At 48.1% G+C, this 21,323-nt stretch overlaps 1 protein-coding gene across 2 annotated transcripts in view; it reads right to left on the bottom strand.

Moving 5' to 3' along the window:
* The window catches only part of Tgfb2 (transforming growth factor beta 2), an 85,009-nt gene extending 64,335 nt beyond the window's left edge, over positions 1 to 20,674 (bottom strand). The window contains exons 1-2 of one of the 2 annotated variants that reach the window (XM_032915375.1): positions 19,112 to 20,674; positions 5,207 to 5,290 (exon numbers count right to left, since the gene is read on the bottom strand). In XM_032915375.1, coding sequence (XP_032771266.1) covers positions 5,207 to 5,290; positions 19,112 to 19,457 — 430 coding nt within the window. In that variant the 5' untranslated portion in view covers positions 19,458 to 20,674. The remainder of the gene's footprint in view (positions 1 to 5,206; positions 5,291 to 19,111) is intronic. The other variant, XM_032915376.1, reaches the window with a different exon arrangement.
* Between the last annotated feature and the right edge of the window lie 649 nt (positions 20,675 to 21,323).

Below are 21,323 nucleotides of genomic sequence, written 5' to 3' on the forward strand. Positions count from 1 at the left end.
GCTTCTAACTGGTCTATGCTGTGCTCCATTCCCAACTCACCAGGCACAGGAAAAGCCACGATCTCTAACGGCCAACAGGACCCTGCATGAACATTCCTTCATTTGCGGTCTACTCTCTTCTCCTGGGATATGTGTGATAACCCCAGGCTATGCCAGGTCAGTCTGGCTGCTTCCTTCGAAGCTATGGTCTTCTCTCACAGATGCTCTGGTCTCCTTCCAGTCGCTGCTTAAACATTACCTTCTTAAACAGTACTCCCACGCCCTGCCTGTGTGAAACTGTTACTCATTCCCCCATCCACTTGCTCTCCTCCTGCTCACAGAGCACTTGAACATTTATCAGATCGTGCCTTCTCCTTTAATCTTTGCTAACAATTGACTTCTATCGGCAGAGTTAAGATCTCTAAAGGCAGCTGCTTGCTTCCATGGTATCCACTTAGTGGCAATATCGTGGCTACCCTGGTGCCCAATGAAACAGACCCTCATTAAAGGCTGTGAAGTAAGCCAGTGTCCCACACGGAAGTCTCCTCTTTACTTTGTGTCTTTCCAAGAGTGCTGCAAGCATTAGATGTTTGTTTTGCGATCCTCTCAATGACCAGTAGTTAATGTAGAGAGAGTAGTTAGTGTCGTGGAGTAAAATTAACCCTCTCAGCTCTTCTCTTGCCGCAGCAGTGAGGTTCGTCATGAGAGAAGAGCCAGGCAGTTCTCTAAATAGCGTGATAATCGCAGAAGGAGTAAGAGCTAGGCTGAAACATTCCTCCTGTAGGGTAAGACTCAGAATCCTGGGCGGTTCAAGGAGCGCATCAGAATTCTGGGAGGCATGGTGTTGCACAAGCCAAATGATTAATTCCCACCGGCTCTAACACCTTTTAGAAAAATATCATTTGGAAAGCGAAAACGGCAGTTACTGGAAGAAGCTCAGCTCGGTTCAGACGGCGGGGTTTACATTCTGTTGTTGGCTAGATCCTAACCTCCATGGGATGTGTCAGAATGGGATTCAGGCCATAATGAGGACCTCAGCGTTTTGGCCTAATTCACCCCGGGGATTACACATTGGCTTTCATCTGTACCTGTCTTATACGCATTAAACACATCTGGGGGCTGAAGGGATGGCTCAGTGGTCAAGGGTGCTTGCCGCTCTTGCAGAGAAGCCAGGTTTGGTTCCCAGGACTGACAGAGCAGCTCAGAACTCTAGTTGCAAGACTCCAGACCCTCTTCTGCCCTCCTTGGGCACTGCATGCGTATGGTATACAAACAGGCACACAGGCAAAAAAAAAAAAAAAAAGAAAAAGAAACGAGAAAACTTTACACATATAAAACAAAAAAATAACCTCCTTCAGACCCCACAGTTGCCTGGTTGAAGGCACTTGAATGAAGGGGTCATCCCCTGTCTGATTCCAAGATGGCATCTGCTACCTGCCATGTGCCTGTATTGTTTCCCTGTACACCCAAAGCCTTTGCCTGTGGTGAATCTGGAACAGGGGCTTTTCAGGATACTTAAGTAACAGTTCTAACTCAGTGTCTGTAGGTACGTTGGAAAATGGGGGACACATAGGGAAACCTCTGACTGGGTTGTGGACTCAGGGGCCCTCCCTTGCAGTGCCAGCTGATCAAACAGAGGTCCCGCTGCATCTGAAGCCTTCCACATGGGCCTCTGTGAGTCAGCAGGCCAGCATCGTCAGAGAGTCCACCGGCTCCCACAGCTGCCAACCTCAGTGATGTCAGGAGCACCTGCAGACTGTTTAGAATTTGCAACCTCCCAGCTGTCCCCACCCAGTGCTCCTGACTCCACTGGTCTAGGACAAGCCCAAGAAAGCTGCCATGGGGTAAACAAACACAAGGACTGGAAGGGCATCTTTTTATTTTATTTTATTTTATGTGCATGAGTGTTTTGCCTACATGTATGTCTGTGCACTATGCCTGTGTTTGGTATCACTGAAGCCAGAAGAGGCTATCAGATCGCCCGGAACTTGAGTTACTGATGGCTGTGAGACACGACGGGGTTCCTGTGACCCAAAACCAGGGCCTCTGCAAGAGCAGCCAGGGCTCTTACCTCAGCCATCTCACTAGCTCTCGTCATTAAATCTTAATGGGGCCACTGAAATCTTACATGACGTGTTTGTCTTTGTGACTGTTGATCTAGGTGTCCATAGAGAGCCTCTGCTTCCCTAGTGTCCTGGAATGATAGACACGCACCTCCACACCTCTAGGGTTAGGCACATCCAACCTTCTGACGTAGCAAAAGCACGCTGTCCCCTACAAAGCTCGCCCTTGGGAACCACATAATTGAATTTTTAAAACTTGCAAAAAAACAAAATGAGACAAAACTCAAGAAGCTTTAAGTGTGTGCTGAGCTGCATCTGCAGGCATCCTGAACCAGGCAAAGCTTTGTATTATATTAGAAAACGCTTACACAGGTTACCTCACATATAATATATATAGATATAGATATATATAGAGATATAGATAGATAGATAGATATAGATATAGATAGATATAGATAGATAGATAGATAGATAGAGATATAGATATAATACACACACATATATGGAGACAATATTATTATACTACATATAATAATATAATCGTGGACAAGAGAGAAGTGTTCTGCAAGACCACAGTCTGTGACAAGCGTGGGAAGATTGGATGCTTCGTTTTCCAGGGCATTGTATTTGAAGCTGAGAGATCAGCCCCTTCACCAGTGTCACACACCTAGATGTCCCCAGCACTTGGCTCTTGTGACAAGGATGGCTCTTGACCTGCTTAACACAGGCCGACCTCACTTAATGATTGTTCGAATCAAAGGCACGGAGAGAAATTCACCTAGACCACCAGCAGGCGCTCACTGCATTTTTTACTCAGTTACTATTTCTAAGAAGAGGGAGGGAGGAGGGGAGGGAGGGAGGGAGAGAGAGAGAGAGAGAGAGAGAGAGAGAGAGAGAGAGAGAGGAGGATCATGTGCTATCCTCATGATCTTTTGAGGCAGGGTCTCTTATTGACCTGGAACTCACTTGGGTTAGGTGGGCTGCCCAGTGAGGCCCAGGGATACACCTGTCGTCAGCTCCCTGGATCACACGTGTGTGCCACCATCCTTCTATGTTCCAGGCAAATATTTTACTGACGAAGCCATCTCCTGGTCCCCTGTTAGGGGTCTTGCCTGGAAGACCTGAAAGAGGTCCGCCATGTGGGGTGGAGAAGCCTCCTGTGTCCAGGAACCTGTGAAAGCCACCCCCTGTATCTTCCTTCACCTTCAGAGATATTCGGAAGGACGCCAGCAGCCTGGAGGAGAGCTGAAGCTTTCACAAGTCTCACTCACTGAAGGAAGGGGAAAGCTCTGAGCAATCACTGACTGGAAATAAGTCCAACCACGTGGGAGGATGTAAAGAGAAAATCTTATCCAGGAACCGGGAAAGGGCTCAAACTGTTTGCTAGCTAGGACTCAGCTGTTTGATGGGCAGGAGAGCGGGGAGGGCGGAGAGGGCAGGGGGAGGGGATTTCTAAGGAGGTGGTGGGCAAAAGACAAAATGAATGAGCTTAGGTTCCGGAAGGAAAGCAGAAGTGCAAAGTAAGTTTGGAACCAAAGGTAGAGCGGAGAAAAGCCAGGTCACTCTGAATTCCAATGTCAGCCTCACTACCTGTCAGTTCTGGGAGAAGGACAAGGGACTCACTTCTCCAAACTACAATTTCCAGAAGAAGAAGTAAAAGAAGAGGAGCAGAAGGAGGAGGAAGAGGAGGGAGGGAGAGGAAGAGGAAGGAGGAATGGAAAGGAAAAGAAGAAAGGAAGAGGAAGGAGGAGGAGAAGGAGGAGGAAGAGGAGGAGGAGAAGGAATAGGAGGCAGAGGGGGAAGAGGAGAGGGAGGAAGAGGAGGAGAAAGGGAGACCTTTTAACCTAGGTCCAAATGGCTCTGTGACCTGTAAAGAGGAATCAACCAAGGTTTGTCTTTACTCATTTGCTTCCATCCCCCTCCCCCAAATACCAGTTAGTGAACGAACGGCGGCGAGAAATAGCACATTTAACTCTTTGGTTTACAGAGTGGAATAAAATAAAAATTCAGAACTCAGAAACCAGATGCAATCTGTTTCACATAAGAACTATCTCAGCACCAATTGGACATTTTACTGATTTAATTCCCTCCAGCCACTGTGAGCCCTTCTTTATCAAACTAAAACCAACACAAACTCTTAACAGACTAGGGCTATTGGGGGTTTCTGTACTAGAAAACCTCAGCTTCGGCCACTGTATGTAACAGTAGTTCGTAAGAAGCAAGGCCAGGCACAGAAAGTTGCAAAATAGGTTCTCCAAAGGACTAGGCTTCGGTCAGGGCAGGAGAATCGCCCCCTCTGTGCCCGTGTAGAGCCTCCACATACACTCGAGTCCTAACTAACTTGGTCTATTTCTCTTCTTCCTGTGTATGGCTCAGAAACAACTCGGCTACTGAATTCCATGAGTGTCAGCTTACTCGAATCTGACTTTCTGTGGACTCATTGTCCAGAACACAGTACACATCCTATCAATGCTAATGGAACCAGTCATAGTCTACACAGAAGGGAGCAGAGATCTGTGGTTCTGGTGACCCGAGTTCTAACGTGGTGCTGAAGGGCTTATACCTGGTCTCCAGGCTCAGCTAGAGGAGGGCCTAACTTAGGGCAATCGATTTTTCTCATGCAACTCAGACAAGTCAACAAGGAAGGTCAGAGAGGATGGCATTAACACAACTCTCCCTGGAGCCTCCCTCTGTCACTCTGAAGGGCAGGGGGTTGCGGGGGTTTCGGGGGGAGGCTTCTTTTCCTTTGGTTAGTGCAAGAAGCATTAATGGAACAGCTACAGTGTGTCAGAAATAGGAGAGCAAATACAAGCTCTGTAAAAACCCCCTCCCCATTAACATTCAGGCCTCACTCTAGGGTCCTCCAGAAAATGGCCTCTGTGGGGATCAAAGGATCAATATTTTAAATCTCTCTGTGATCTCTGGCCCGCATAGCTCACACCTCATATCCATTCTTGCACATGGGACAGCATCTCACTTCCAAGCTAGGCATCAATTCTTCCCATGAAACAGACTAGAAATTCCCGGGCACGTTGGTGACTGCACACCTACAAGCTGTTTCTCAAAATCCTGTCTCCCCTCTGACCGATTCCCCACTGGAGACACACATAAAAGACTCGGTATCACCATGTCAAAGGAGGAATAAAGTGGACGAGTATACTCACCAAGGTACCCACAGAGCACCTGGGACTGTCTGGAGCAAAAGCTGCCCACTGTGCCAGAGGATGTTGTAACAACTGGGCAGACAGCTAGGAGTTTTAAAAAGCAGTCATTAGCTATTTTACTGAAGACACGCCCAGCCCAGAACTATGCTAAGATTCCAAGTAGAAAAGGGACGAGCTGGCTAGGCTTACCATCCCCCCACGCCATCCCTCCAAACTGCAGGCAGCTGATAACCCAGGGCAGGGTAACTCTCAGTTCCCACCCCTGATTTCCAGTCCCTGATCTTATGTCATGCCCTACCCAGCAGCCCACAGTGCTCCACGCAACTGTCCCCTCAAGGTGCTCAATCGTAAATCAGCAGTTTGCATTTTGTGTAGTTAACTGGGGAAAGGTAATCCCTTGAATTAGACTAAAGAGGAATGAGAAAGGCCTTTACCCGCCTATTGTTACAAAGTTTGAGCTTAGATTTCACGGTTCTTAAAAAAAAAACACACCTGTCCTTATTTTCCCCCCACGTATGCAAACTCATTCACCTATGGATGAGAACTCTAAGGGCCTGTTGGTTTGGAGCTGTGGGCCTATGGTTTCAAATGCTGGCACACATTCAAAGAGATTAGCCACGTCTTCCTTGGAGCTCAGCTGTCCTGACACCTGAGGCTCTTAGAGCAGCAATCAGACTTAAATGTTGTTACCTTATTCTTAGAGACAAAATACACCGGAAAAAATAAAAACAAAGCTCTCACGGCTGTATGGATGAGTATCAAGCAAAGGGAAGAGAAAACATGGCTGGGTGTTCAAAACAACAGCTTCCGTCTTGCCAAGGGAATTTTCTGTGTGAGAAGGTGCAGATTAAAAATCTGTTGGTTTCCCATGAGTTTAAGCCATGCTTCTGTATGCGAGAGGACCAACATGTCCTCCCCGGCCCCCAAGATGCCGCATTTTTAAAGACTGGCAGATAAAAGGCAATCTCGTGGTGCAATCCTATCAGTTATCTGGTGTGCAAAGTGGTCGAAGCCTACATCAGTTCCTGCTCAGAAGCAGTTCCTTTCCAGCGCTCCCACTCGCCTTCTGTGTGTATGTCTGTATGGGTGTGTCTTCTAGGAGTAACGGGCACCCTTCAGACCCGACTGACTTGAACCTCCTCTTGACAAGACACAGGCCCACATGTGCTTCCTCCCACTGTACTTTAGACAGTGATAGCTCTTCCCGCACTCTGACACTGACCATCTTCGGCATGCGGCCCACTGACAAGACCCCAGTGACAGATATTCACACATGTACACTCTTCGGTTTGGAAATGGGGCTCCCCTCAGCTGGTGTGGCAGGGATGATGAAGGCTACGGATGACCCTTTCGCAGTGTATGGCACTGTCACCTTGCCACCATATGCTGCTTCCAGCTCACATCTGTGGCCATCCCCGCCCCCCAACCCCCAGTAAACGACTGTACTGTTTACTTTCAGAGCTTCTCCGCCGTCTGATAGGGAGAGTATCCCTCACCCTGCATATAAACTGTTTGTCCCAAGATTAGCAAAAGGGGCTTTTCTCTTTCATATCTGCCCTTTACAAAGCTGTGCTGAAAGTTATCCTAAATAAAAATCTTAAGGCATAGAATCAGAGACGGGCAGAGATGCGAAGCAAGCCGCTTTCTCAGAGACGCTTGCTCCTCTGTGTGATGGCCCTATGCATTACTTGGGGGGACCTAAGTCCTTTCCCTGGGAAACAGCACCTTCTTCAGGCCAGTACATGCCCTGATACAGAAGAGACGCCATTCTGCCCACTGAAGTTAGAAGGCTGACATTGCCCAAAGTCATGTACAGCACAGGGACACTTGTGAGAACGAGGGGGGTGGGGAATGCACTATTTTCAAATCCTTTTAAGTATGCACTTTTGGTTTACTTCCTTCCCACTATGAAGTTGCAATATTAATATTACCCCCCCCCCTTCTCCTCTCCTTTTGTCCTATTCTGTTGCCTGCCCTCTAATCGGGGACCCAGAAAAGGGATCTCTGAAGGAAGGCAATACTGCAGACAGTAAGATCTGTGTGACTCTATAAAGAAGTCAATAGTGACTTCTCGGGCCACAGAAAGAAATCCTCACTGTTAAAATAACCATTATTCAACTCCTATGTGATTGTATAAGTGGTGATAAGAATACACACTTTTTTTTTTCAGATGAGTGAAGAGCAGATTACCCATGATGCTTCTCGACATAAGGAACTCGGCGAAAAGCCAGAGATGCTCAGCTCGGTCTTAGAGACGATACTGTTCAAAAGTACCTGGGTACTCATAAGTTGAGAAAGAGGAATATGAGTTCCACAGACTAGGAGGTAGAGATGGAAGGCTTAGCATGGATCCTTCCTAAGATAGCTAACGACTATGATGTAAATCACCAGAGCTCTGGAGTTGTTTTAGCCCAGGACTGGTAAAACAGGCGATGATAAAACAAACCCACAAGTTACAAAGGGACACTTTCCCTTTGATGTAGCTGGTTGGATGACCCTGAGGGAAAGCAAAAGGCCTTTCTGGAGGCTAAGAGACAAAGAGTCGGACTAGTAGTTTTCAAATTTTACTATGCCCAAGAGTCCCCTCTGGTGTTTGTTATGAATGCAAGTTACCAAGTCTTTGTCCTTTGTCTCTGGCCCCCACCCTGGCTGTAAAAAGGGTTCCAGACACCTGCATCTGGCCAAGGAGGTCAAGAGCTCCTGGAGCACCTCATTTAGAAACCATCTGGGAATACTGTGTGGAGTTCATTGAGTGTAATTAAACGTCACGTAAAACTCTCAGAAGGCTTGGTAGCTAAGACAGCCGGTTACTTCTTGCAGAGGACCTGGATTCAGTTTCCAGTCCCCACATGATGGCTCCAAACTGTCTGTATCTTCAGTTGCAGGGGATTAGATACTCTCTTTTGCCCTCCAAGTACACTACATGCACGCGGTGCACACATGTACACTCAGGCATGGCCGTACACATAAAATAAACATATAAATTTCATGTCAAATCAGCTCCGGAGAAACCCTCCCAAGTTCTCCATTCAAGCATCCACTGTACCTCTCAGTAACAATAATTGCACAAGTGGGTTTCTACCACTACCTCACGGTGCTAAACTACGACGACCTAAGGACTATCAACTTCTAAGGACTATCAGTTCTAAGGACTATCAACTGTCCTTAGAACGGTCTACCACCATTACTGGGCAAGGCAATCCTGGAACTTGACCCAAGGCCCTCTTCCCACAGTGTGAACACTGGCAAAATGAGATCTGGCTCAGCACGCATCATTTCACTACTGACCATGCACGACACTTCCCGACAGTGGGACTCTTCGGGAATATGTCCTCCTCCGAGACAGAGAGTTCGGCATGTCACGCCAGTCCACAGAAACAGAAAGCACAGGCTTCGCAGGGAGGAAAGGTGCTGTCAGGATACAGTCCCTCTCAGCCCACCTAGTGACTTTAACTAACACACTTAGCAACCTAGCAACATGACTGAGAGGAACAGGAGTGGACGCTGTTCAAACCAGCAAGGTTTCTGGGTTGTTCTTAATGCTTCCAGATGTCTCAGATAAAGACAAGATGCTGAGAGAGATGAAGAACTCGGGGGCTTCACAGACACTTTGAAAGGCAGGACTTGCTGGGACAGCACTGGGAGTGAAGGGTAGAAGTCAGCTTTTGTGATGCCCTACCACCTCCAGACCAGGAAAGGGTTTGGTAGCCTGCCTTCCTCTGTCCCTATCCTCAACTTCCAAAGCTTCAAATGCCAAGGGATGAACTCGGCTACACCAACAGAATCCCAAGAGCCATCCCAGGGTACAGTTCCTTCCATAAACCCTCTTCCTCTGCAAAGAAATGGTCTCTGTCTGGCATTGTTCTTTTCTTCTTCCGGCCCAGGGTCAGAGTACACTGTATGCGCTTCTTAGGACTTTCTGAGCTAGCCTCTTGTCTACAGAAATTCCTTATACACTGTGATGGTTTGCATATGCTTGGCCCAGGGAGTGGCACTATTAGAAGGTGTGGCCTTGTTGGAGGAAGTGTGTCACTGTTGGGGTGGGCTTGGAGACCCTCTTCCTAGCTGCCTGGGATGTTCAGTCTGTCCCCGGCTTCCTTCAGGTGTAGATGTAGAACTCAGCTCCTCCTGCACCATGCCTGGGTGCTGCCATGCTCTCTCCTTGATGATAATGGACTGAACCTCTGAACCTGTAAGCCAGCCCCAATTAAATGTTGTCCTTTATAAAACTCATGTTGGTCACGGTGTCTGTCCACAGCAGTAAGACCCTAACTAAGACATACGCCAAGTGGGAACAGTTCTGGAGTGATCATGAAGATGCCCAGGCAGAAGTGACAATGAGATTAGACTGGCGGATGATCTGTGGATGGTCCGCTAAAAAAAAAAAAAAAATGTCCCCAAATGGGACAATGACAAAGATGTGGGACCATCACATCTGGTATAGATGGAGTAATCAGTGATATGCGTGGTCTGAGAAGCACTGAAATTACCAAAGAGGAAACCAGCCCAGAGCTTGAGAATAAAATCCCATTTCCCAGAATACTCCCGCTTACATTCTGGCAACAATAAATATCCCCGTGCTGTTCAAATCCACCAAGGAAAAGCACCCAACTGTTTTGCTGTTGCTGTTTTCAGGTGGAATGATTTGAGAGCTCCCCATCACCCCCACCCCCACCCCATCCCAGGCCTGCGGTCATTTCCGCCTGTCTCTCAGAGCCAAATGGTGCGCTCTTGTTCATATGAAGGAGTGAATGAGAGGGTTCTATCGGCAGCACGCGTTATGAATGAATGCAGCACGCGTTATGAATGAATGGTGACCCGTGAACTGGCTTGTTGGGACAGACGTGGTGTTTGTCAGTGTGCTGTGGTCAAGACAGGGACAGCCATGCGAACAGAGCCAAGAACTAAGCCACGGCATTTTTTTTTTTCTTTTTCCATTTTTCTTTTTCTTTCATGAGACGGAAAAGGTCCTGTAGAATTTCCTGAAACAAACACCACCAGAGAGCAGTTCTCACATAGCTACTCCATGACTGTGCGTTCAGATATGTGGAGTCTCCTCTTCAGGAACAACCTGGCTCCTAATTACCCGTGTGGACAGAGCCAGGAAGGCCTGAGGCAGCAGAGGCTCTCCTTGGGAAGGGAAGATACGTGGAGCCGGCCGTGTGAAGGAAAACAGCTGCCTGCAGAGGGTTGGAAATGCATTCAAACTACTTTCAGACGGTTTGGGCTTCACAACATCCACAGAGCACTTCCCATCTGCCTTTGGTTTCTCAAGTCATTGTGGCTAGAGAAAAATCTGAGCCAAGCATTTCTGACTTCTCAGGTCTAACGAGTCCAAGCAAAGCTTGAGAGAATGAAGGGATGAGAGCAGGGTTTGCTCAGCTCCACGAAGCCTCCCCTCTTCCCAAAAGACCTAAATCCAGTCAATTTCCTCTTGAACAGAAGAGTTTTCTGGCACTGGTGGAGTGGTGTTCCCAAGCTGCTCTAACAAAGCCAGGGCACCAATTCACAGAGGAAACGTCGCACAGGATAGTTTTAAACATGACCCGGGGCTCAGCGTGGCTGGTCCCTTCGTCACTGGTGACTCCCCAGAAGTCCCTTGTACCCTCTCAGCCGGCTTCCTCCCTGAGACCCTCACTGTCTAAGGTCCTTCACTTGCTGCAGCCTTTGTACATAATTCAGGGCTGGGCCAGAGCTGTCTCCAGTTAAAGAAAGTCTATCCTGCTCAGCCATGGTTGTCTGACCCTGCTTGGCAGTGCTCGCTCCAAATGTCTTGCTTCCTTTTTCTCAGCAGAGACTCACTGAAGCAGGGGTTGAGGTGGGAGGGTTGAGGGTGGGTGGGTGGTGTTGAGACAGGGAACCACTATGAAGCAGTGAGACCAAGACCCTGAGGGCCAGAAGCAACTGTGGTAGGCATCCTAACCCTCGCTACGCTGTGGTCCACACCACTAGGAACAGCTGTTATTTTCTTCATTCTTACAAACTGAGAAACTGAGGCCCGGGCAGGTGATAAGCATGAACCCATGCTACAAGGCTGGGTAACAACACGGTTCTGAACGCTTGTACTGAAAGGGGCCCTGTTATAGTCAAGGGAGGTCCCCATGTTCACAACCTCCACCCCGCTTTCCTTTGGTCTGATCTCCTTCCACATGCTTCTCTTGCTTCTCCTGCTTACTTAGTGTGGTACTCAGTACTGCTCTAAAGCTCAGGTCTGTTTTGCCACCCAGATCGGTTACTTTTCTAAAATCATCATACGACATTAGGGTGGGCTTGCAACACAGCACAAGGCCAAGTGCTTGATAAATCATGTTTATATCAGTGCGCGGATGAAAGCTGAGCATGTTGAAGGGGGATAAAAATCCCTCCAGTTTCGTGCGGTCTTCAAAGATGCATCTGCTTTCCTAGGAAACTATTCCAAACTTGCAAATGTGGTGCTCTACTAAAGAACACAGTCATTCTCATAAGGACTGACCGGGGATGTCAGGTCAGGAAAAACCATGCTGAGCCACCCACAATGGCACGTAGGACTGTAGCTCCAGCACTCAGAAGGCTGAAGCAGTTAAATAAGGAGCTCGAGGCTAGCCTGGACCACCTACCCCAAGGTCTGGGATGCATATGAAGACCCCCATATCTACCAAGCAAAAAGAAAAGCAATGGTGTCCATTGCCTGGACTCTGTGTTAAGGCCTGCTGTTATCTTCAGGGATATAAGGTATCACTGATAAACTCATGGATGTAACCTCAGATGTCAAAATGAAAACGCTAGGGCCAACTTCAGAGTTGGCTTATGAAGATGAAATGGTGAGACACTTGTAAATATTCGAAGCCAGGCCTGGCACACAGAAGTGTTCGTGAAGGTGTGTTTTCTTCTTGCCCATATCGATATAATTCTCTAAAAAGGCAGGAACAGGAAATGAGCTGCCTCAGTCTGGAGACACTAGAAGTCCTTGCTCTTCCTTTAAGGGGGACAGCCTCTATTCTCCAGGTCTCCTGGTGCGGGTCCTGGTGGAGCTTCAGTCTTTCTCAGGAGGCAATGTCACTTGTGGAACATTTCCTGAACAAAGACAGTGTGCTAGGTTCTGTAGGAACAAAGAGGACCCGGGACATCTACAGAACCAACAACACAGGGGAGTGTGGAGAGGCAGAAACGAGAGCAAACCACAGATCAGGATCTCGGGATTCACAAGAGCCGATGGCATGTATTCAGACAAAACAGAGATGCTCTCTTAGGGAGGGGCCATCCTACGTCTGCAGCCATCCTCAAAATATTAAAAGACAGTTCGTCCAGTTGAAGAAACAACATCCACAGGGCCCAGAGCCATGAAAATCCATGACCTGTTCATGGATGAAAGCCAAAGAAAAGGTTGCCGGAAAGCAGTGCTATCAGGCAGAGATTTGGTAAGAGGCCAGGCTGAAGAGGGTGAGGGCAGAGCTCACCTTAAAGGTTTTACAGTGCTAACTACTTAAGAGAGCCGAACCTAAGAAAACACCAAAAGGTTCCAGGTCTCCTCGCAGAAGGGGTCACCGCCTTGCCAGTCCCTACGCCCTAAAGGCCACCTGGAGAATAATCAGATTGAACCAGGGATCTGGACCCACTGGGTGGAATTCCCATAGGAAGGCCTTGGGATTGCCAAGAACGCAGACGTGGTCCCTGAGGCAATCTCACCTCATGTAAGTACCTGCTGAATCCACTCGCAATCGTGCACTAGAATCTGCTCAGGCCATACTCCCTTCTGGTGGTGTGAAAACAATGGTGCATCTTAAAGTCAATGACATTTGGGGACACAATGAATAATGACTGCCATGCAGAGGCCTACTAAGTGTCAGGAGCTGCCTAGGGCTTCTTCACACATCAGACCCCTGCAATCTGCAGAAGTAGGTGGCCGGTAGAAATCTGAAGGTCTGCTTTATCCTGCAAACACAGCAGGGCACTAGATACAGATAGGCAAGATGGTTTGACCACCCTACAGAGGGACACCCATCATCTGGAAGGGTGAGGGGCAATTTGGATTAAAAGCCAGGGGCTAAAGAGGGTTTGTATGTGGAGTCAAAGCCATCCGGCCAACACAGGAAGCTGCTGGTCAGAGTGCAGCCTAACACCCACTTCTAACTCTCAGAGGTTAGAAAAGAAACCACCACCCACCCAAGGCAGCTTGAGGTTAGAGCAAGACACAAATTTCTTTTAAACAAAAGATGGAGGTTAATCTTTTGGTCTAAACAAGCCTGACCCAGGATCCCTAACACATTATTAAATTTAAAATGAAGTACCCAGAGAACAATGAATTCCAGGTTAAAGACTATCTCTGCTTAAAATATATTAAAGGGCAGAACACAAGCGCACCAGATGCTTTTTTAAAAATGACAACAGAAACATCTGTTTATCTCAGCCAAAGCCACATTTTGTCAGGCTGCTGGGAATCTACAAAGTGGATTCCTCACCGAGACTGAAGGACAGACGGGAAATGCGAGGAGGAGACTGCGGAGGAAACGGCTGCTCTGGGCAGGCACCTGCTTGCTGCCCACCTCTCTTGGGTATTTATGAAGAAGATGCCAGGGGCAATGGGGAAGGACCTAGGCCAGGAACCCACCCTTGCACACTTCTCCCCAGGCTCCTCCACCCTGCCTTCCCGAAACTTCTAGCGCTGCAGCTTCAAGTGTGTTGTAATCTCTGGGCAAAGGCCCCGTAGTCACTGGCCTCCTCGATTCTAACCCAGATTCGATGCGAATTCAACAGTGAATCATTAGCCCTTTTTCACATATCCATTTCCTCTAGGCAAAACAACTTGTCATCCTTTCATATCTTTACACAGAAGGTGCCTGAGGAGGTTTGAGCCAGCCTCTCTCCACCACGGAGAAGACAGTTTTCAAGACCTGCACTTCCTGGCTTTGACCACGGGAGACGCTGTGGAGACGCGGAGGTGTGGTTAAGCGAACCACATGCCCTTTAATCTTGGAGGACCCCCAGCCTTTAAAACACGGAGGTCTACTCAGGAGCGGCAGCAGCAAAACTACCTACCTGGTCCAGCTATAAACTGTGTTTTAATTTGAGGCTTCACTTACCTACTTTGCAAAGTAAAAATGAAGGAGATCTGGGAGGAGGAGAATGCAGAGGTACTCAGGTGTAACCACAGGAGACATTAGAAGTAGTGCTGGCCATGAGTCAATAAAAGGAGGGAGTGAGCGTCTGCTCGTTGTGCATTAGTAACTTATGCATTATGGAAGTCAAGAGGTCCCAGCTAGTCTTTACTCTCCAACCCCCCTTCCTCTCTCTGACCCACATTCATCTACAAGCATGCACAGGAAATCTTTTAGGAGAGAAGGCAAAAATCTGTCTTTAAAGTAAGGCTGCTACTGTGTTCTCCTAATATTCCCCTTCCTTGGCGTTTGGCCCATTGGGCCAGCAATCTGTATATATAGACAGATTCATGAATAGAATATTAAGTCACATTCCTTAAAACCATCATGACACTGGCATTTGTTCCGGCAATTTCAATTGGAGATTACAGGGGGGCCAGAGAAGGAGAATTGCTTAGTATTAAATGTTTTTAGCCTTCGTGTGAAAGATTTAGAAGGGCAACCTCTTTGTGATTTTTCCAGGCTGTGTACTTCAGTCCACCAAATTCCCAGAGATAGAATCAGCCGGCGTGGTCATTTTTTACTGTCTTTGCCTGCCCAGCCTGGAGATTCCACCCTTCATTAACACAAACTGCTTATTTGAAAGGAAAATCCAAGATAATTCCTCTGTTCTTTCTGTTTCCTATGTGCTGACTTGGCGTTCCTAGTGAATGAGGGGCCAACCCTGTTCATTACTGAAGGCAAATGAATGGGAAAATGGGAGGTCTCTAACCTAGGAGCTCCATTATCACAATAATAAAGTATAGGTCATACAAAATAGCCCAGTCCATAGTCTATTCTGATTATTCTCTATCTGATGGTTCTATTTTCATATCCTTTGATCATAAAGGTATTTTGTTGTTGCTATTACTTTTTAAAATATTACTAGGAGCAGAATTCAACATCCCAGGCTGCACACCAGGGAACTGTGGCTTCCCACCATGGACAACACTGACATTTGAGGCTGAATAACTCTCTGGTATACAGAGGCAGGGGCAGGCTGCCTTCTTCATTATGGTAGAAATATCCCTGGCTTCTACCTAATGAAGGCCTGCAGCAGCCTCTCACCTCAAGACAGTGAAACATTATATTCAGACGATAGCAGCTGTCACAGTGGAAGCCACTGGGAGCAAGGAGAGGAGAGAGCAGGAACTGACATTGCCGGAGATAGACCCACGTCATGTGGCTGCTTCATCGTGAGAAGCAGAGGGTGGCTCTAGCATGGCAGTGTGCATAGGTAGTCCCAGCACTAGGGAGGATGAGGACCGAGGGCCATGAGTTGGAGGACCGCCTCGACTGTATGACAAGTTTGAGACCAGCTTCAGCTACAGTCTGAGGCCTCATCTTAACAAAAAGGTTTGGAATCTAGATCAGTGGTAGGAAGTGCTTCCTTATACAGGAGAACCTCAGACTTAAAACAAACAAACAAACAAACAAACAATAAATAAATAAATAAAAATAAACAAAAAAAGATGATGACTTCCCCTTCCCTTATGATTTGTGTATACTTGTTTTGATATCAATTTAGATATTAAAGATATCTAAGATTCTTCTTAGATAGAAAAGAGTCACTTTTTCCCCCCCAGAATTTCTAAAGCCTTATATGATGTCTTTTGAATAGCTGCACCTTGAACTTCAAAGGAATAGTCAAAGCCCTTGGCATCTACTAATTCCTGCTGGGCAGGCTATCAGTAAACCCCAGCACAACTCCACTCTGAGTCTTAAACTAACAGTATGCGAAAAGATCAATATGCAGAAATTCAAAACTAATCAGATCCCTTCTTTAAATGTTGACACAGTATTATTTATACCCCCATAAATACATTCTTGGCTAAAATTCGTACTGGGAGCTTGGCACCTGGCCAGTTCTATTAATATCTACATATTTATACAGCACACTTGGCCAAGGATAATATTTAAGACAAAGTATGCCTGAGGGCATATACAATATCTCTTGTATTTTCGGTTTTAAATCTCCACATTGCTAAAAATATTGAGTCTGAACTTTATAAAATGTCCCACCACGGGCTATCAGCCATCTGTAGTGATATATAGTCACCAACCATAATTAGGGCATATTTGTAATACTTGAGTTGAAGTCACTCCCTAAACGCTAATAAGTTGGTGGAAAAAAAAAAAAAAGGCGGTGATCTTTCCCATGACTTCTCTATGGGCCCATGACCCTCTCTTCAGACTCACTGCAAGATGTAGCAGGCACATGCCCTCCCTGTGCACACCATAGTGAGGCAGAAAGTGCTGGTATATAAGCCAGCCAGCCCTGCCCTTCCAACTCTCCCTGCTTTAAAAATACAATGGAAGGGTTTTATTTTCTTTCTCTCTTTTTTTTTTTTCCTTTTTTCTTTTTTCTTTGGAAGCTCTCACTATAGTCCAGGACTAGGAAGTCCTGGAAAATCAGTTAACATACTTTCTATAAAATTATCAGTTAGCATACTTTCTATAAAATTATCCACAGCACCTGCACAGTTGAGTTGCCTCTGCTGCTATTAACACACTTTTCCACTCCTAAGCTTCTACACCGAACACAATCTTCTTAAATATCTATTTTCACATAAAAACAATAGCACGTGTGTGCATATAGTATGTGTGTGCGTGGGTATAGTACTATGTGTGTGAGCACAGGTACAGGTTTTCCTTTATTTGGAGGTTCAGGAGCGGGATACAGAAGAGCCCACATGTTAATGTTATTGTTATTGATGCTCTTCAAAGCCTCCCTATAACCTAGGAGCTTTTCTAATTTGCTCATGACCTTGGTGCTGGGTTGTCCTGTCTTTGCTCATCTTCATGCAACAGACTGAAGTGGTTGCCCGGGCGGGCCTGCTCCCTGCACACCTATGCAATGTGAGATTGGATCTTCCTCTTCTTTGCAAATTTCCTGACAGCTAATCTGAGCTGTTGCATGTAAACACCAAAGAAGGAGGGAGCTATTCAGCCCCGCACAGCATACCTGTCTGTCAGCCCAGATGTCTGCAGAATCAACACACACATGTGGGAGAAAGCTAACTGATTCCACCCATCACTCGGCCTCAGTGGCTCTGGACTAATTACAATGAACTCCCTTCCCTAACATCACTGTGGCTCCGCCCCAGATAGAAATCCTTATTTCCCAGGGGGAATAAACGGGGCAGAGTGTATCACCACTGTGGTGGATAGGGCCACAATTATAATAAGAAAACCATCCTGCCTGGGCAGGGTTCCCTGAATCTGTTATGCCACTAAACAACAAGAGACACTACAGGGTAGGAAAAGTGACCAAAAAGAGTGTGGTTAGACACATGGGTAGACCGACACTCTGAGGACACCGAGTACAAGACGCGGCAAGTCGAATAGCTATGGCTTGTCTAACTAAAAATAAATATTAGGAGAGAAAAGCACCACCCTGCACTTCTAACTTCTGGGATAAAATTACTAACATGGCTGCATTATCTATTTAGGCAAGACACTGAGACTTCACAAAGGCAGCCAGCGCGGATATAGGGCATGGAAGGGGAGGAGAGAACAGATCAGCCAATGAGAAGTTTACGACAGGGACTTGGAAAGCAGGGATGCTGAAGTTTTTTTTCTTTTAGTGTTTCTTCCTGGTGTTTAACCCTCTCAGGTAGCATTGCTGTTGCTGCTGCAAAATCAGTCTCTCTCTCTCTCTCTCTCTCTCTCTCTCTCTCTCTCTCTCTCTCTCTCTCCCCTCCCTCCCCCCTCCCTCCCTCCCCCCAAAGAACTCTGAAACAAATCTGTACTTCTTCCCTTCCCCCCAAAATGTTCCACAATAAACCACCGCTACTGTATGCCAGCTGTTTTCGAAGCTATTACTCTCATCGAAACAGGGGGAAATATTTTTTTAAGTAGTTGTCTTTCCTATCCTCGATTTCAGAATGCACCGAAGACCCTGCTGCTTGTGAAAGCTCTGGAGCATGGAGTTCAAGGTTGAAAGGGATCACGGAGAATCCCCCTAAGAAAAACGACCTGCTCCCAGGCTAGTGAGGGCTACCTAGAAAAATCGAACGGGAAGTGAAACCTAATTGAGCCCAGTTAGAACAGTATTTATCCTTTCTAACTGTCCGAGTGAGGTCAAAAGGGGACTTGGCAACGCGGTTTTGCAAGAGGACTGGGTGTAAAAACACCTAGAGAGAGCAATAAATGACCCGGGAGGATTTAAGGAGTTTTGAGTGACCCCCACCCCCACCCCGCGCGCCCGCAATCCAGTTTGGTATTGGTGATGGTGACATTCTTAGAGGAGTGAGAGACAATAGCAAAGGCTTGGGGAGTCCCCAGATAGGTCAGCGGGGAAGGGGGGGCACCTTTGGGAAGGCTAGTTTGGAAGCACTATTTTTAACTCTTTGTGTACCAGTTGGGGGACACCCCCACCCCCACTGCAGGCCAACCGGGCAAAGAAAACAAAGTCCACCGTGGTCTCCTAGCCTAAAGTCATCCCGGGAAGCGCTTTCCTTTTGACAGAAGGGAGCTGATTCGCTAGTTGGTAGACCAGGGAAGAGGAGAAATCCAAACGTCTTATAAAAGGTCTGGGGCGTTTTGTGGGAAGGGAGTCATGGAGAAATAAATAAAATATCAGTTGGAGGTTTGCGAGCTTGTGGATATCCATCCCACGACTGGAAAGGCAGTGGAAGGGAGGAAGGACAGAACGGAAAGGAAGCGATCGGGACCTGGGGACTTGGAGAGGAAAGGGCGAACGCCTAAAGGCTGCTGTGGATCTGAGGAACTCCGGGCCAACCTTAGACTCGGGGACGGAAAAGGCGAAAACCACGGAAACTGTACTTACTTTCGGAGGGGAAGTGGGACGGCATGTCGATTTTATAAACCTCCTTGGCGTAGTACTCCTCGTCGCTTCGCTCGCGCTCGCAGGCGGCTGCCCTCCGGCTTGCCTTCTCCTGCAGTAAGTCCCTGGTACTGTTGTAGATGGAAATCACCTCCGGGGGGACCTCATCCGGCTCCGGATAGTCTTCCGGGGGGCTGGTGAGCTTCAGCTTGCTCAGGATCTGCCCGCGGATGGCCTCGATCCTCTTGCGCATAAACTGGTCCATGTCGAGGGTGCTGCAGGTAGACAGACTGAGCGCCACCGGGACCAGATGCAGGAGCAAAAAGGTTCTCAGCACACAGTAGTGCATGTTTTTAAAAGGAGGAAACGTTGTTGTTGTTGTTTAAAGTAAGAAAAAAAATATAAAAAGAAACTAGTAATTCTCAGAGCGGGTCAGGTAGAGTTGTTTTTAATACGAAACTTTTGCAAAGCAGTTGAAAGTCAATGCCCAATAGAAAAACGTCCCTGGCTGGGATTCCTTTAAAAAAGAAAATGCAACGCGTTCCCAACGTGGAGATATTAATATGCGATGCTGGGGAGGGAGGAGGGGGATCTCTCACTTTAAGGAGTAAGAAAGGTTTGTTTTTTCTCCTGGAAGGGAGAGGGTGAGTGGCTCTGAAGTAGAAATAAACTTAAGAGGAAGAAATGGAGTTCAGTGTGTCAGGCTCGGGTGCGGAGTGGCTGATCTGAACTCCGATCGTCCGGCCAAAAGGGAAGAGGCAAGAAGGTCCGGGGGCTGGCAGGAGGCACGCAGGGCCGCGGGGAGCGCTGAGCGGCGGCCGGGACTGCGCCGGGCTCTAACTGAGATGTTCAAAGACCGAGCGGCTGGGCCCTGCCTTCCACACGTGTGTGGATGAGTGTGCGTGTGGATGTGTGCGCGTGTGCGCGCGTGCGTGTGCGCGCGCCGAGGGCGAGCCTGGCGAGCCGCGGGGAGGCAGATGCGCCCCGGAGCGGCTCACTCTCGGAGACTCGGTGGGGCACTGTCCGCCCCGGAGATCCGCCAAGGCCTGAGCAGGCAGCCACGACCCCCGCTCCTGCGGGCCGTGCTGTGGCCTACACCCGGCTGGGTCGCTCCACGTTGCAGCCGCCGCTGCCGCCTGCAAAGAGGGCCAGCCTCCAGCTCGGTCCAGCAGATCCTCCTTTTCTTGCTTCAGGCAGCCAAGGGCGACAGAGATCAGCCACCTCCTTAACCCCCAGTGGAACAACACCGCCTCCTGGGCGCGTTAGCTACAGGCTGTCCCCGGACTCACACCCTTCTCTAGCTTCTCCTCCAAGCTCGCGCTTTCTCGCTTAGGGTAAGTAGGTACTTGCGACCCTAAAATACACCTCTGCTGATACCTTCTCTCTGCAGCTGGGCTGCACCAGAACGTCTCCTTAAACCCTAATACTTCTCTCCATCCCTGGCGCCTGCCCTGGAGCTCAGCTCTCTGAGCCTTTTCTCTCTTCCTCTCCCACTTGCTCTCCCGCCCGCTGCTTCAGCAGCTCCGCTCCGAGCAAACCTTCGGCTGCCAGCAGATAACATCACGATCCTGCCCAGAGCAGAGATTTATAAGTGCTCCCCAAACCACGTGTTTGCCTTCAACAAAGTGACGCGCTAGGGTTACAGTCAGAAGTTCTCCGTTACTAAGACCACGAGCTCTCGACCACTGAGGGGGTGTGGAAAAGGGATGGCCCGAAGGGGAGGGCTACTGGCTTGAGGAATTTGCAGTAGTCGCTGTGATCACCAAGGGACTGTCTGTGGAGGGGCAAGCAGCTAAGCATCCCATTTCTACACAGTGGGGATCATTCATTCGCAGCTTCCCAGATTGAGTCCCTCCTGTATTGAGCACGTGCGCACGCATGTGCAGTCTCTCTGTGTCTCTGTCTCTGTCTGTGTGTCTGTCTCTCCCTCCCTCTCTCTCTCTCCCTCCCCCTCTCCTCCCCCTCTCTCTCTCCTCTCTCTCTCTCTCTCTCTCTCTCTCTCTCTCTCTCTCTCTCTCTCTCTCTCTCTTTCTCTCTCTCTCTCTCTCTTCTCTCTCTCCTCTCACAACCCCAGAACACTCAAGGCCATTCCAGCTCAGCCATGAAGACATGCCTTCCAATTTGAGATTCCTGACCTAAATTTTGAGTTCTCAGGGATTCCACAACAGGTTGTTTTTTATTAGTCTGTTTACAATCCAGCCCTCTGTTTAGCTGT

This window comes from Rattus rattus, chromosome 10, assembly GCF_011064425.1.
Source record: "Rattus rattus isolate New Zealand chromosome 10, Rrattus_CSIRO_v1, whole genome shotgun sequence".
In the NCBI taxonomy this organism is placed as follows: Eukaryota; Metazoa; Chordata; class Mammalia; order Rodentia; family Muridae; genus Rattus; species Rattus rattus.